At 44.4% G+C, this 13,919-nt stretch overlaps 1 protein-coding gene across 1 annotated transcript; it reads right to left on the bottom strand.

Moving 5' to 3' along the window:
* Positions 1 to 399: 399 nt before the first annotated feature.
* On the bottom strand, positions 400 to 12,266 carry RCN1 (reticulocalbin 1). Its single transcript, XM_086472130.1, has 6 exons — positions 12,040 to 12,266; positions 6,822 to 7,015; positions 5,046 to 5,224; positions 4,446 to 4,506; positions 1,386 to 1,585; positions 400 to 507 (listed from the first exon to the last, which is right to left on the bottom strand). The coding sequence occupies exons 1-6, from the start codon at positions 12,261 to 12,263 to the stop codon at positions 400 to 402; spliced, it is 966 nt and encodes a 321-aa protein (XP_086328256.1). The 5' UTR covers positions 12,264 to 12,266.
* Positions 12,267 to 13,919: the final 1,653 nt, after the last annotated feature.

Below are 13,919 nucleotides of genomic sequence, written 5' to 3'. Positions count from 1 at the left end.
GTCTGTTTAAACATTAGGTTTCTTTCTAATCCTAGCTGCATTTCGCTATAGTAAAAGTGGGTATTTGAAGAAAATATTTCACTATTAAAGATCCTTGCAATTATGTTTTTAGAAGTGCCTTTTCCAGGTTAGGCTCTACTCTATTAAGAAAAGTTACCTTTTTAGTTTTTCCAAAATAAACCCGTAGTAATTAGATACTGTATTTAACCATGTGAAAAGAGTAAAAAGCTATTTCTACGCTGTTTCTGAGGTAATAAGCTGGCATGTTAAAAATATATTAATGCAAGTCATTTGTTTGTGAGTGTGTCCCTTGCCCATCTTCTCCAAAAGGAGGGAATGGACACGGCGACTTCAGTAAAGTTGAGAAAAGGTCTGTGGCATGCTGGTTGGTATACTGTATCATAGTTCATCATGATTTCTTGTGAGGTCTTCCCCGTAGTTAGTAGCTTGACTTCCAACGAACATATTCCAGTTGTCTAGAACCTCCTCTTTTGTAAGTTTTTGATCCTGATGGGAGGAAAATAAAACCTCTGTGAGAACATTTTCAAAGCTAAAAGACACACCAGCACAGACTTACAAGAGCCCTTGGAAACAGACAGCTCCTCAGAGCAGCAGACTGCAGGTTCAGGAATCATTGTAGCTGTCATGGTGAGTGAAATCTGGACCTCAATAGACAACAGAAGTCACACTGGCTTCAGCTGGGTCAAAATGCTAATTGAAAGTTCTCTGTAATTAACTCCCTGCCAAACGTATACAGGCTACCTAGTACACAGTTTTGGCCTGTGGTCTGGTTTTGCCTTCCTGACAGCAAAAATGAGAATCCTCTGGTGTACTCTGAAGATGGTTGCTTTTGTTAGCAACTTACACACTCTCTGCGTAAGAGCGTTTTGGCTTTTCAGGTTCCAGCTTTGCTCACATTACACTTCTGAAGATCACCATCTGGGATCTATTGAACCATTAATCTCCCACGTGTTTGATTACAGAAATGGGTTGGGGTTTTTTTGCTACCTCCTACGTACTGTATCTTATATTTTTTTCTCTTGCAGTCTAAATTGGCATACAAAAGCTATGACCACTCTTAAAAGGAAAAGGAGTATTTCTACTTCCAGGTTTAAGATGATAAATAACTTTTTATCTAACCTAATGAAAGCTGAGGGGACTTCTAGAGCTAATAAACTGTGTTTTACTACTTTTACTTTGTGATTCTAACCCTACCAACTGACATTGGCATTGATACATTGCACTAGCAATTCTAGCCTCTAAAACTCTGTTTCAAGTGTACTAATAAGAAAAGTTATGAGGAATAAATTCTTGCAAGCCGGTATGTTTAAAACCACCACAACACTTTATATAACTTTTTGAAAAAGCACTAGAACACTAAGTACCTTGTCTACATCGGATTCATAGACTAAGTGCCTGGCTTCAGCCAGTGCATGATCATAGTCTTGTGGGAGAATCCAGTGCTGAATCTCCTCTTTGTCCATCTTTCCATCCTTGTTGAGGTCACGAAAATCTGAAAACTGTTCACGCTCTGTAATCACCCAGTCAGGCTCTGGTCCACCCTCTTCATTCGCAAACATGTCAGCTGGAGAGGAAACAAAGGTTTCACTCGAGTCATATTTAATTTGCAAATGATGCACAAACTGAAGACATTTGCACAGTGTTCTTCAGAGGACGACTAAACTTTTCACTCTTTGCAGCGTTTCTTTGTACAGAAAATGAAATGTGGGGTGTAAACAGAGTAGCTGCATGTATCTTCTCTCGGGCCCATTTCTTCCCTGCTGGTGATTCTGTCCATTCTTACATCACCCTTGTATCCTAACTGTGCACGGTTGGTGAGGCTAACATGAGAGGTGAACGTGTTCAAAGGTGGTCATCCAGTGAACTTCAGATTGAAAAAAATGCTTTAAGGATCTTTAGCTTCAGTGCTAGGCTCAGTCACACGGGCAGAAAGGAACCCCAATTTTATCTTGTCCCTGCCAGCAAATGCCTTTGTGGGTAAGATCAGACTCCAGCCAGCAAAGAGTGGGTAAGGGAAAAAAGGCACAGGTGAAACTTAGGAAAACAAAAATTGCTAAGCAGAAGTTGAATGGTTTTGTCCTGCTTTTAGAGCGCTCCGTGTAAGAGAAATTCATCTTAGTAGATGACTCCTTTTTGAACCATGCAGTGCTGTAGCACACTCCAGTAGAAGGTATTCTTCTACAGAAAAAGACCTCGAAGTCATGATCAGTGGCGCATTCTGTGCAAGAAACCGCAGGCAGTGCACTTATCCAAATGGGTTACAGATTGGCACCTTGGGCGGGAACACCATTTGTGACACAGGATGCACAGGTTACAGACGTGAGCGCCTCTGTCTGTCAGTCCTGTGCTACATTTAAGAAGCATCAGTAGGAAAATGCCAAAGTGGCAGTGGCTGTCTGTATAAACAGAGTTGGGAGAGTAGCAGTGATTATTAAAAGAAGTAATTTGTAACTGATCTTTACAGCATAGGCCTTCCAAACATTGGGTAGTGTGTCCACTTTATTCTTCTGGTCACTATAGCAAATCATTTGTCTGCTGCTCATCAGGACTGCTTATTCCTCGAGCCTTCCACATTTCTATAATTAAAGCCTGCTACTCCTATGCCTTTTGGTCTGGTTTTCAAGGATGTGCTAAGGAAAAGTGCACCCCACATGGACGGTCTCAGGGCCAGAGGCTGGCTGGTTATCTATAGGAAGTATAAATGGTGGCCGCAAATCTAGGAGTAACCTCCCCTGACGCTGCAGTGTAAGCATGTACACTAGGCTGAAGCATTCTACTGGTAGAACTGTCCAGAGTGTCCCTGAAATACTCTGTTTCTGCACAGTAAGAATTTAGTTCTCTCTGCTTAACGTGACTAGGGATACTTTGCTTCACCGTTTGTGTAAAATCTAAACCAAATTTTGTAAAAGACAAAATATGAGGAAGGAAGGTTCTATAACCTTCAGCAGATTTCCCCATCAAATACCTGATCTAGAGACTGAAAGTTTTGGACTTCTTTTTGTTGTTCCCTATAAATTACCAAAGACGAGATTTGGGTTTCTGTTTGTTTTTTAACCCCACTCCATAAAAAATCGCATCTGAAAAAAGGAAGTAGGAATACTTTAACCATAGTTTTCCTCAACTCATAAAGAAAACTTGAGACAACACATTCACTTTCTTTTTTCATTTTTTAAAGTGCAAATTATATTGTTTATTTGAAGAAACTGAAGAAACTGACATGTCCTGTCAATTTGATTTTTATCATCCTTGCCAATGTGGGGTGATCGTGACTAGAACATTCTATGTTCCTATCTATAGAAGACAAGAAAAACCAGCACTCACACAGTAACAAATGTTGACAATTACCTTATAATTATATGTAGGTAATGTCACTGAATGAACTGAAATTACTGTGGAAATTATGCTGCTCTGTTATTTCAGTCATAAATGAATAGCATTCACATTCTGAGGCTAAATATAATTTACAAGGAATAGAACCCCCCCTGCCATTAATTAACGTGTGTATATCGTTCCTCTGACTAGCTGTGAAGCGATCTTTATAGCACCACTAGAAACAGAAAGATTCATCTGAGTTTGCACTCATGCTTTCCTGGTGCTACTTTCTTGATTTAAAACATCAGTGGCAGAACTTAGCTTTTGGTATCATCACAATGATTCAAAAGGCTAAAACATATCGTGTACTGCTGATCTCCAGTCCTGCTTCCCTTTTGCCTTCACAGGGCTAAGTGCGAGGCGGCGGCTAACTGCCTGGTGTGGCTGAAGTTTGTACAAATTAACTGCAACCGATCTGCTGTTGACGTTTCCCGTTTTGTTCTCTTTCTGCCACTGAAGTAACGCACTGTCAACTTTCACACGCTTCACACCTTCTTTGAGAATCTTAAATCTTAGCGCTGGTTTTATACAGTTTATTTTTAATGCATCTTCTATTTCTAGAAGAAACATAATGGCATCACCATTAGAGAAGTATGGGGTTTTACTTACCAATTAAACTAGGAAAGTAGAAAAAAAGGTGAATTTTCTTTTTTGCAATGGGTGCTTCCCAGCTATTTTGCATAGTCAAGTACCATTCAAACTTGGGAAGAGACTAATTCACTTTCTGATCCTCCTGAATTTCAAAAAGCTGTTTATGTGGTCAAGTATACAGACAATACTCCTGTCATGATAAATATTATTCCAGACCCTCTTAGCCAAATTACACAAGAATAAGAGGAGAATCTTATGCTGTAAGGTGTGAGGAACCTTTTGCTGGTGATGTTGCTATCTGCCTAAAACGAAATTAAACTTTGTAGGTTGGATGGTTTGTTTAAAATAGTTGAGCTGGAGCACAGGAATGTTCATCTTTGGGTTGTTAATACTGCTGTAAATTTGAGAGAAGGCAGACAAACAGACTGTAGATTATGTAAGAAACAAATCTCAACACTTACCAATGTACTCATCTTGATCCACAAAACCGTCTTCATTTTTGTCTATGTCTTCTAAGGTTTCCTGCAAAATAGTTTTGTATCAAAGTAATCAAGAGAGAACTGAGAATTCTGGCTACTCGCCTCTTCGATCATTTAACGTTTTGAGGCCTTGACCTGCCCTTGTACACATGCAAATATACTCTCACTGACTCCAGTGTGATTGCTGTTTATGCAATGAATATACTTTCACATGGAAAAAAATCCCTGCATGAAGGAACTGGACACCATGCTTAAGTTTTAAATTAGGGGCAGATTCAAGCTTGCATCAAACTCCTAGGTGCCACGTGTCAGCATACCCTTCCTTTTATTTTGGTGTAAGTCCATGCCCCAAGACTGTTTCTTGATTCCATTCAGGAGCTGTCTAAGTGCATTTAACAAGTCTTTCCTGTACTGAGAGCTCTAAATAAAGTCAATTACCTGAAAGGCATCCCTTTCTGTTCCCTGCTTAGCTATTATGTGTGTGTCTCTTTCTAAACCCGGCATGGAAAGGTTAGAGAAGTACTTCAAAGCTCATCCAAAATACAAAAGTAAAAATAATGGCATTGGTTTTTCTCTGCTTACTAAGACAACGATGTTTTTCATATGCTCAAACTCCTCTGGGTGAAGGAAAGCAGTGAATTCTTCACGAGTGGCAGCTAAGTCTCCATCTAGATCTGCGGTTTTGAATCGTCTTTCATCTCTGGGCAGCATTTTCTTAAAACTGTGCTGCTCAGTTGCATCTTGGAATTCTGCTGGATTTTCTGCAAATTAATCAAGATGATCTCAGAAGTATGCTCCTTTTAAAACATATTAACACAACAAGGCACCCCAATTTGCTGTTAGAGACTAGAAATACAAAGGCTTATTGCCAGAATAGCTGCTGTGTTAAAATGGAACTTCTCTTTCCTGTGAAGTCTTAAATTCAGGCGTCAAGTACTTGGTTTGATTTTTAAAGGCGACTTAGTAGTATACATAAATGTCTGATTAAGCCTTCTGTTGCAATCCAGGATAACGGATTTTGCAGTAACGTGTATTATCCTTCACAGGTTTATTTTTTTTTTTCCCATCTGCTTTTATAAGCACTGCTTAGGCAGTATTTGGGGTAGATTTCATTCACACAAGTTTTATTCTTCTCAGGAATCGGTATGATCTACACAACTTTTCAGTTTCAAAAACCAAGCAAAACAAAGAGAAGTGGTTTCAGAAGGTGGCAGACTGACTGAAATTATCTAACTCTATGCCTCTGCTACAGGGAACCTAACAATTATTTTCAGTTTAAAACAATGGTATTTTTTCAGGGTGTTCAGTGGCATAAAACGAATGATATTTTATATAATTTTTAAAATAGGATCACTAAATTGACTTCAAACGTGAAAAATACTCATAACAACTTCACAATTCACATGCTGGGAGACAAACACAGCTGAAAAAGACTAGGCCAGGAATCACAGATGGGAATTTTAAGTGTGCATTAACACAAGACCACAAGTTGTAGTTGTTCTCCAGATCTTGGGGAGCCTTACAGAGAGCAAAAAGGACTGAGAAGGGCTCCCAGGGATACTGCTGCAGGGATTGCGTGTCAAATATTTCCTTCCACAAACATAATAAGCTCATTTTTAACCTAAGGTACACTTTGGAATTATTACTGCTACTGGAAGCTTGCTCCAGAAACTGCCTCTATGGTAGGTAGGTATTGTTTTCTCATTTCCAGCAAGTATAAATGGTCAATTAATACTGATTGATTGTTCTGTCAGCATTGCCCTTTAGCTTAAGCAATCTCTTCTCCTCCTTTCCCTTCGTTATCTTATAAAAAGGAAAAGGAATGGGGGGGGCAGAAAAAGATTCAGGTATATGTTTTAATACGTTTCTTTTGCCTGATTTGTTACAGTTTCCATTTGCAGTTGATCACAGTCTGAAACACGTTATTCTGCAAGAACTATTTTAACCAATAATTTTGCTATAGCTCAGACCCAGTCTAAATTTTTAGCATCTAGATTCTTAAGTTTTTAGAGAGACTGAGTTAAATACTGGTTATTTACACCTTATATTACTTTTTAATTAAAGTACCACTTTGAATGTTAAAAAAAATATATATTTCTAACTTGAGGAGACTTGAATTCAGCTTTGTCACTGCATTTAATAATCCTCTACAAAACATTCTGCGTGCTGGTGACCCATGTGGAAACGGCTGCAATAAACAACTAAGAAGTGCTTTTGACCTCTGAGCACCTATAAAATTTGATGCGATTTTGCAAAAGTCCTAAATGTGACACCAAGCGCCTGTTGACTGCAAGGCATGAAACCATACCTTGTAATCTCAATAGTCTCTGAGCATATACTCTGAAAATGTTATCTTACCGAGATAATAACCATATGTGGCTTGTTTGTATTCTTCCCAGGCAATTTTATTGTCTTTGTTTAGATCATAGTCTTTCCAAACTTTAGCCACGTTTTCATAGATATAGCGTTTCTGTACCCGTTTAATCCAGTTCTTTAATTCTTCTGTTGTGAGATAGCCATCTTTGTTGTCATCTATTCTATCCACAATCTTCCTGTAAAAAGAGACCAGCATCCTTAAGTGTTGACAGAAAACAAACTGCATGTCAGTGCAATTTTAGCAATCTTTATCTGGCCCTGACTTTCCACAAAAACGGAATGCCCAAAACTTATAAAGCTGTCCTATTGGTTAAGGCTCTCCTGCGTTTTGCAGATTATCTTACAAGGATATGTCTCTCTTCATTATTCAATACTGCTACGAATAATTGAAATGCAACTCGCATGATCAAAATTAGTGAACAAAGTACCTCAGTAACACCTGGATTTCCTAGGTTGTATCTACTAACTTAGGGGGACCTGTTCTTCACCGTCAATAGGGAGTGGCTGTGCTGGGCTCAGAGAAGGAGACACTTCACTTCACTTTGGGAGAAAGCCTGTAGTGGAGCTTGCTGCAGGCAACCAGGTCAAATATCTAAGATTTCATGTACACCTGCGGTTTCTCTGGTGGCTTTCCAGCAGACTGACACTAGGGTGGAGTGAGTTATATGGCTTTGTGATGCTGGGCATGTGCACCACGTACAGACTTCCCTTCCATTCCTGTCCCTCCACTCCTACTTCTTTTCTTTCTTTCCCACTGAAATGTACTATCACTTGTGTTTCTAGGAATGCCTGTTACTTGCTAAAGCAATAGTTAGTCTGAAGCAGGCCTCCAGTCATTGCTGGCACTTGGGATACAAGCCACTGTCTTGTGTGAAGCTGCAAGCCGCAAGTCCTGTAGAAAACAGCAGGAGTGAGAGGTACTGGTGTGCTCCCAGGGAAATGTCCAGCTTTGAAAAGTTCTGCACGCAGCTGCAGACAAAACCAACCCGAAAAACTATGTTAAAAAAAAAAGAAGTGGCAATGCTTTTCTCTACCATTTAGGTTCTCCACAATAGATCTCTCAAGGGATGCCTGTTAATTGCTAAATGCTGCCAGTTTGAGTTTGAGCTCGTAAAAGTGCCTTCTGTCCCAGCTACAGTGGTAGACCAGATGATAAAAACCTTTATCTAAAATAAGAATGCAGCTTTAATCCCATATCTTGAAGGTAAGCTTGTCATAACATTACTATATTCTGAGCACTGGCCTGTGGAAAACTAGGTACCCTGTTCCTGGAACCGGGGCAGTTAGCACCACGCCTCTTTTGCAATCCAGGTTGGCTTTAGGCACATCAGCAGTTTTAACCCTTGCATCACCGCTTGTGAGGTACAGGAGCAAACTGTCTGTAGTTGCACTGCACCTAGTTCTGTGACCACCCAGTGGCCAGCTCGAGATAATCTGAATGACCATTCCCCATAGGCTCAACCACCATGCCTATGGACTAGTTCTATGTCATTTCTAAGACACCGTAAGGGCATGAGTTGACTTGTCTAAATCCTGACTTGAGATTCAAAAGGTGACCTCCTTAAATCTCTAGGCAGCCAAAGGACAGAGGGAAAAGTTCTGTAAGTTCTGTACTTTTAAGTATTCTTTCACCACGGTTCTCTGCAAAGAAACCAACCCTGGCCAACTGGAACGGCTCAACTAGTGAAGCGATGTCTTTTCCTGAGCCTTAGCTATGAAAGTGTCAAGTAACGTCAAATAACAGCAGCAGCTTCTGCTGAATTTCCAGCGATCTTGTGAGTCCGATAGTATCAAACTGAATTTATGAACATGCTATTTCTGATCTGGGGGGGGGGGGGGGGGGGGGGGCGGCAAGGGACTGCTGAATTTGCTTTCTGAATTAGTAAAGTATGAATTAACTGACTGGAAAACCTCTCCGCTTTTGTATAAATCTCATAGCGAATTGATTGCCAAGGGTCTCTTTCACTGCACGATGGACTGTACTTATCAATAGAGTTGCCCCACAACGAATTTAATTGGTTTAGCTGGTATTTCTTTCTATTGTTAAATGTATTAGTTGTAATAAATGATTCTGCTAGTAGCTCTTCAGTATTTTTAACATGAAAGAAGTCAGGACCTTTTACCAGAAAATGTTTCATGCCTCTTCTTTTTCATCTGTTTTTAGAGGTCCATTGCATCCATGTGCACTATTTCACTCTGATTCACAGTTGCAGACGGGGACAAAGAAACAGTCTTGTCTACAGGCTCCCAGAGGCATAGGTAAGAAGCTATTGTATGGACTGTGCACCTCGCTTTTTATAGTGATAATTACCTGTAAAATGGCTCAGGATCATTCTAAGTTTTGTAGCAGAGCTAACTGTACACTGATCAGTCTGCAAAGCCTTAACGCTTTTACTGAACACAGCAAAAATTCAAGGAGCACGTTAACAGACACAAAGTGCCAGCCTGCACACAGGAATTTACACGCACAAGTGTGTGATACCTGAAAGCTTAGCTTTCTCCCTTTAACTGAGGTGGGGTTACAGTCAGTATTAGTTTTCCACCTCATAATGAAAAAGCTAACGGGCACATGTAACTGGTACACACAACCTGCTACTACCCAGATTTAAGCTGCCAGTCTGCAAAGACATCTGGTGGTGAAATGAAGTTGGGGCAAGTAAATCATGGCTATTAAGTGGCTGAAAGAGGAAGGCTTCCCCTCTGCACCTGATGTGTGTACAACTGTATCTTGATAAACTCTGGCCTTGGTGTGTACAAAAAAACCAGAAACATTGATATTGTGAGGATCTGTAACCATCCTCTATGTTCTCTGAAAACGACAGGCAAATGACATCACAAATGGCAGGGAGAAGGTTCAGAGGACTGCAGCCCTGCTCCCCTCCTCCTTAGCCCATCTCCAGTCCTACGCCGCCCTTGGATGCTGCACCAGGATTACGTCATGCTTCTCCAGAGCCAGGCAAGTTGTGGTACCACGCGTGGGTGGGCAACGGGTGATTCTTCCCTTGTCAGGTGATCCAGTGCAGGAGGACAGGGAGAAGGGATGCCCCTGTCATGGAATCTGTCATAAGGGCAGGTGCATTCCCCGGCCATGACAGGATTATGGGCTGGTATGTGACATGATCTCAAACCAAGATCATCCTGCGCAGCTGCCCCTCCACTGAGGCTGCAGGTAGCTGAGTTGGCAGGGCTTTTTCTGTATATTAGCTAGCTCCTTTTTCTTTGCTGGGAGAAGGTGAGAGTACCTTTGCAGGACTGCTGTCCGGTCCTGGGATTCCAATCCCAGCATTGGCCACTGGGATGACCAATGTGCTGCCACCCTCCCTGAGCAAGGTGAAACGACTTACAAATGCAGCAGCATGCACTTTGGTTAGAACAGCAGAATAGACGTTCCTGTTTTTTCCTAGAAAGCATTTAAAAATAGCTTTTCATTAAATCTGTCTTCTTCCTAAAAGCCAGTCGCTTGCTGTGAAGTGACACTATGCGTAACCCTCACTCACTGCACAAGTTGCCTGTAACAAAACTGTTTTTTTTCAGTATATCTGATTATTAAACCACAACAAAAAGTGAAATGTTTTAAAAATTCTCTCTCTCCTCTACCTCCCAGAATGCAATCTGAAATGACAAGGTTAGGAAATGTTGAAAGTTACGAAACTTTCCCACAGGGTCCCCCAGGAACCACATCTCCGATGTTCTGCACAGTGCTTACCCCACAATGTGGGCTTTGGTCCTCAGAGGGACACTTTAGTTGCCTCTATTTAAAAGGTTATTGACTGTGGCTATAGCTTAACGTGCCACTGTCACCTCTCCAAGGTACACACAGTGAGACCGTGAAAAGTTAAGCTTCTTCCCTTGCTGAGTTAGCGTTTGTAAAAACTGTTTAAGAACAGCTCTACTGTTAAATTATACCCCCAAGTGAAATGTCCATACTGGTGTAAGTACGTACAATTTTAAAAAGGCCTGTTCATTTTAGTGAGAGGCTTTATGAGAGTCTAAGTCACAGACCACGTACACTAAGTGAGAACATGGTTTCTTTTGCTCCTTCTTGAAACAATGTGGATCACATTAGTCATTTCTGACAACCACTTTACCTGTTTACTCACTGAGATATACTTAAATAGTATGCTGCCAAGGGAGGTTGTGGAGTCTCCCTCCCTGGAGATACTCAAAACCTGCCTGGATGTAGTCCTGTGCAACACGCTCTAGGAGAACCTGCTTTGGCAGGGGGGTTGGACTAGATGGTGTCCAGAGGTCCCTCCCAATCCTGACCATTCTGTGATACTGTGACAGCTTCCAGAGCGATCAAGAGGTTAGCTGGTAAGATAACAGTGATACTGCACTAAGAATTATGATGGAACTAGACAGACGTACGAGTAACTACCACTCCCCGTGGAAGGGAAGCAAAGGCAAACGTTATCTTTTAGAACAAGCAGGTATTTTAAACTATTTTCTTGTTAGTAACTACATAAAAGGATCTTTCTTTAACTACTGTTAAACTCAGTTCTAATTAGTGATCTGCCTTCCTGTAGGTGTAAAGGAGGTAGAAGTAGTACAGTAAGGCAACTGTTGCACAGACTGTTCTTGGCACAAAGAGCAGCATGGAAGCACGAGCAACGCTGTAAGAGAGTGGGCAAAGACGTCACAAGTGGAAAAGCTGCGGGAAGATGGCTTCAAGTGGACTTGTAAATGGAGCTGTAAAGAAGGAACGGTTCAAACTCGATTCACACTAATGAGGTCCCGGCAAATGACCCAGAGGTAAGGAGCTGTAGCAGCAAACCCCTCCAGCAGCAGGTGAGGTCTGTCCAACACCAGGCACAGCACCACATACGGCAGTTCGCTCCACGAGGCTTATCGCTGTAGGACTAGGAAAAGGCAGGAGAGAAAAACGCAGAGGTGGTGAACCGTCGGGTGCTCGTTTCCAAAACCAGCGGGGAGCGGACGAAGCCTGACCGCCGGCGTACCGCCGGCTCCGCGGGGCTACTGGGCGCTACCGGGGAGCCGGAGCGAGGCAGGCGGCGCCCAAAGTCCTCCAGCCCCTCTCCCCCGCTAAGCCGAGCCCCCTCCTCCGCCCCTCGGGCGCGGGGAAAGGCAGCCCCGCACCGCCCCCTCCCGCGGCCGCCCCGCCGGGCCCTCCCCCTGCCACGTTTCCGCAGGCCGCCGAGCTGTCGCGACCGGGCGCAGCGCCCCCCCCCCCCCCCCTTACCCCAGCCTTTCCCGGCTCTCCTCCGGGCTGAGCTGGTCGAAGCTCCGCGCCTCCTCCTTGCCCAGGAAAGCTTCGTGGTCGTACTGGAAGCCCGGCCGGTCCTCGTGCTGCGCGGCGCCGGGCCGCGCCCGCTCCTGCCGCGCCGTCGGCTTGCCCAGGCCGCCCGGCAGCGGCAGCAGCGCCAGCGCCAGCGCCAGGCACCACGCCGCCCCGCCGCCCGCCATGCCCCGCCGGCGCCCCGCTCCCAGAGTCCCGACGCGGCGGCGGCGACCCGCACCCCTCCGCTGCCCGGCGCCGGGCCCCGCACCCCGCACCCGCCCCTCGCACCCGCGGCCGGCCCGGCCCCGCTCCTCCCCCGGCCGGTCACGGGGGGCGGACGCGATTGGGCAGCGCGGCCCGGCCCGGCGCCACGTCTGCAGAGCGGCGAGGGCCGCGGGAGGGCGGCGGGGGCCCGCGGGGAGCGGAGCGGGGAGCGGAGCGGGGAGCGGAGCGGGGAGCGGAGCGGGGAGCGGAGCGGGGAGCGGAGCGGGGAGCGGAGCGGGGAGCGGAGCGGGGCGCTCCCAGCCCGCTGCCGCTCGCTCGTCACCCCGACGTGCCGAGCCCGCTCGGCTGGGAGCCGCGTCAGCGCAGAACAGCGGCTCGTTTCTGCCTCTCTCGGTCCGTGTGGTTTGTCCGTCCCGCGCATCGGGGCTCGTGGTTCCCGCTGACCTCCCAGGCTGGTTAGGAAAGGACAAAGCCATGGTTTGTGGGTTTGTTTTTTTTTTTTCTTTTCGAGGCAAGTAACAATAAGGCTACAAGTGGGAAAAAAACAAACCCTGTGGCTCTGTCTTGAGCGTTACCCAACAAATGTAGAAACAAAAGGTTGTCAGCGCTCCCGCAGGGGATATTTATCATAACAGCATCGCTATCGCTGCACGGGAAGCGCACTCAGGATCCTGAAAATTGCAGGAGAGCGAGCCCAAAACATTTAGCAGGGAGAAAGGTTTCAGTTTTTCCTTAAGTTACAATTTGTTTTGCTGAAGTTTGTAAAATCCTCTAGCCATTTTCAATGAAACATGCACCTAGTATAACCCCTTTTTCTCCGTTATATCCTTAATTCACTGCTAGGGAGGACCATCGTTGTGTGCAACATGTTATACATTAATGATCCCACTCCTGAGGGGCCCTGTTTTAAACTGTATGGCCGGACCATGCAGGTAAGTGTCACCACCAGGGCTTGTCTCTCTGTCATCGCTTTGGACCTGAGGGTACTGCTAGCTTCAAATTGCAGTGCCTGATTTGTCAGCCCGGCCCACAGAGTATATAAACCGCATTTATGATGTGGCCTTTGGCTGTACCACAATTGCTGACGTGCAAGACGCTGAACCAGACCACTACCTCCCTTCCACTGTTGGTATCCTGGTAGACATCCTTTTGACCTAAACCTCATGTGTAGCTGAACCGTGCTTGGCACAGGGCTTGGCTGTAATGACAGCAAAAAGGTGGTGTCAGAGACTTCCACGGTTGCTGTTTCCTGCCTTCTGTGACTCACACAAAGCGTGAACAAGGGCCATGCAGGGCTAGGGGTGTTTTTGCTTCAGAACCATTGGCGACAGCAGCAGATTTCAAACATTTAAACAGTCTATATGTTGGTTTGTTACTTGAGTTTAGACAGCATGAAACACTGAGCCCTTTTCCCTTCAGTCACACGAGCTGCCCTTTGCTCTAGGCCTGGATAGACTGTCCTCTAGGTGCGCGTCAGTGCTGTTTTGGTGAGAGCTGCGATATGCATACGGCAGCTTGAAAATGGTTCAGCTGATCATGCCAGCTGCGTTTGAGTTTACAAAGCTAGTGAGATGCAATGCTCTTATTGTTTGGGGTTTTTTGTATTAAGCATATAC

This window comes from Leptosomus discolor, chromosome 12 (genome assembly GCF_034619465.1).
Source record: "Leptosomus discolor isolate bLepDis1 chromosome 12, bLepDis1.hap2, whole genome shotgun sequence".
NCBI classification, from domain to species: Eukaryota; Metazoa; Chordata; class Aves; order Leptosomiformes; family Leptosomidae; genus Leptosomus; species Leptosomus discolor.
Note: the sequence above shows the minus strand (reverse complement) of the source record. Positions and strands in the feature narration are given on the sequence as shown.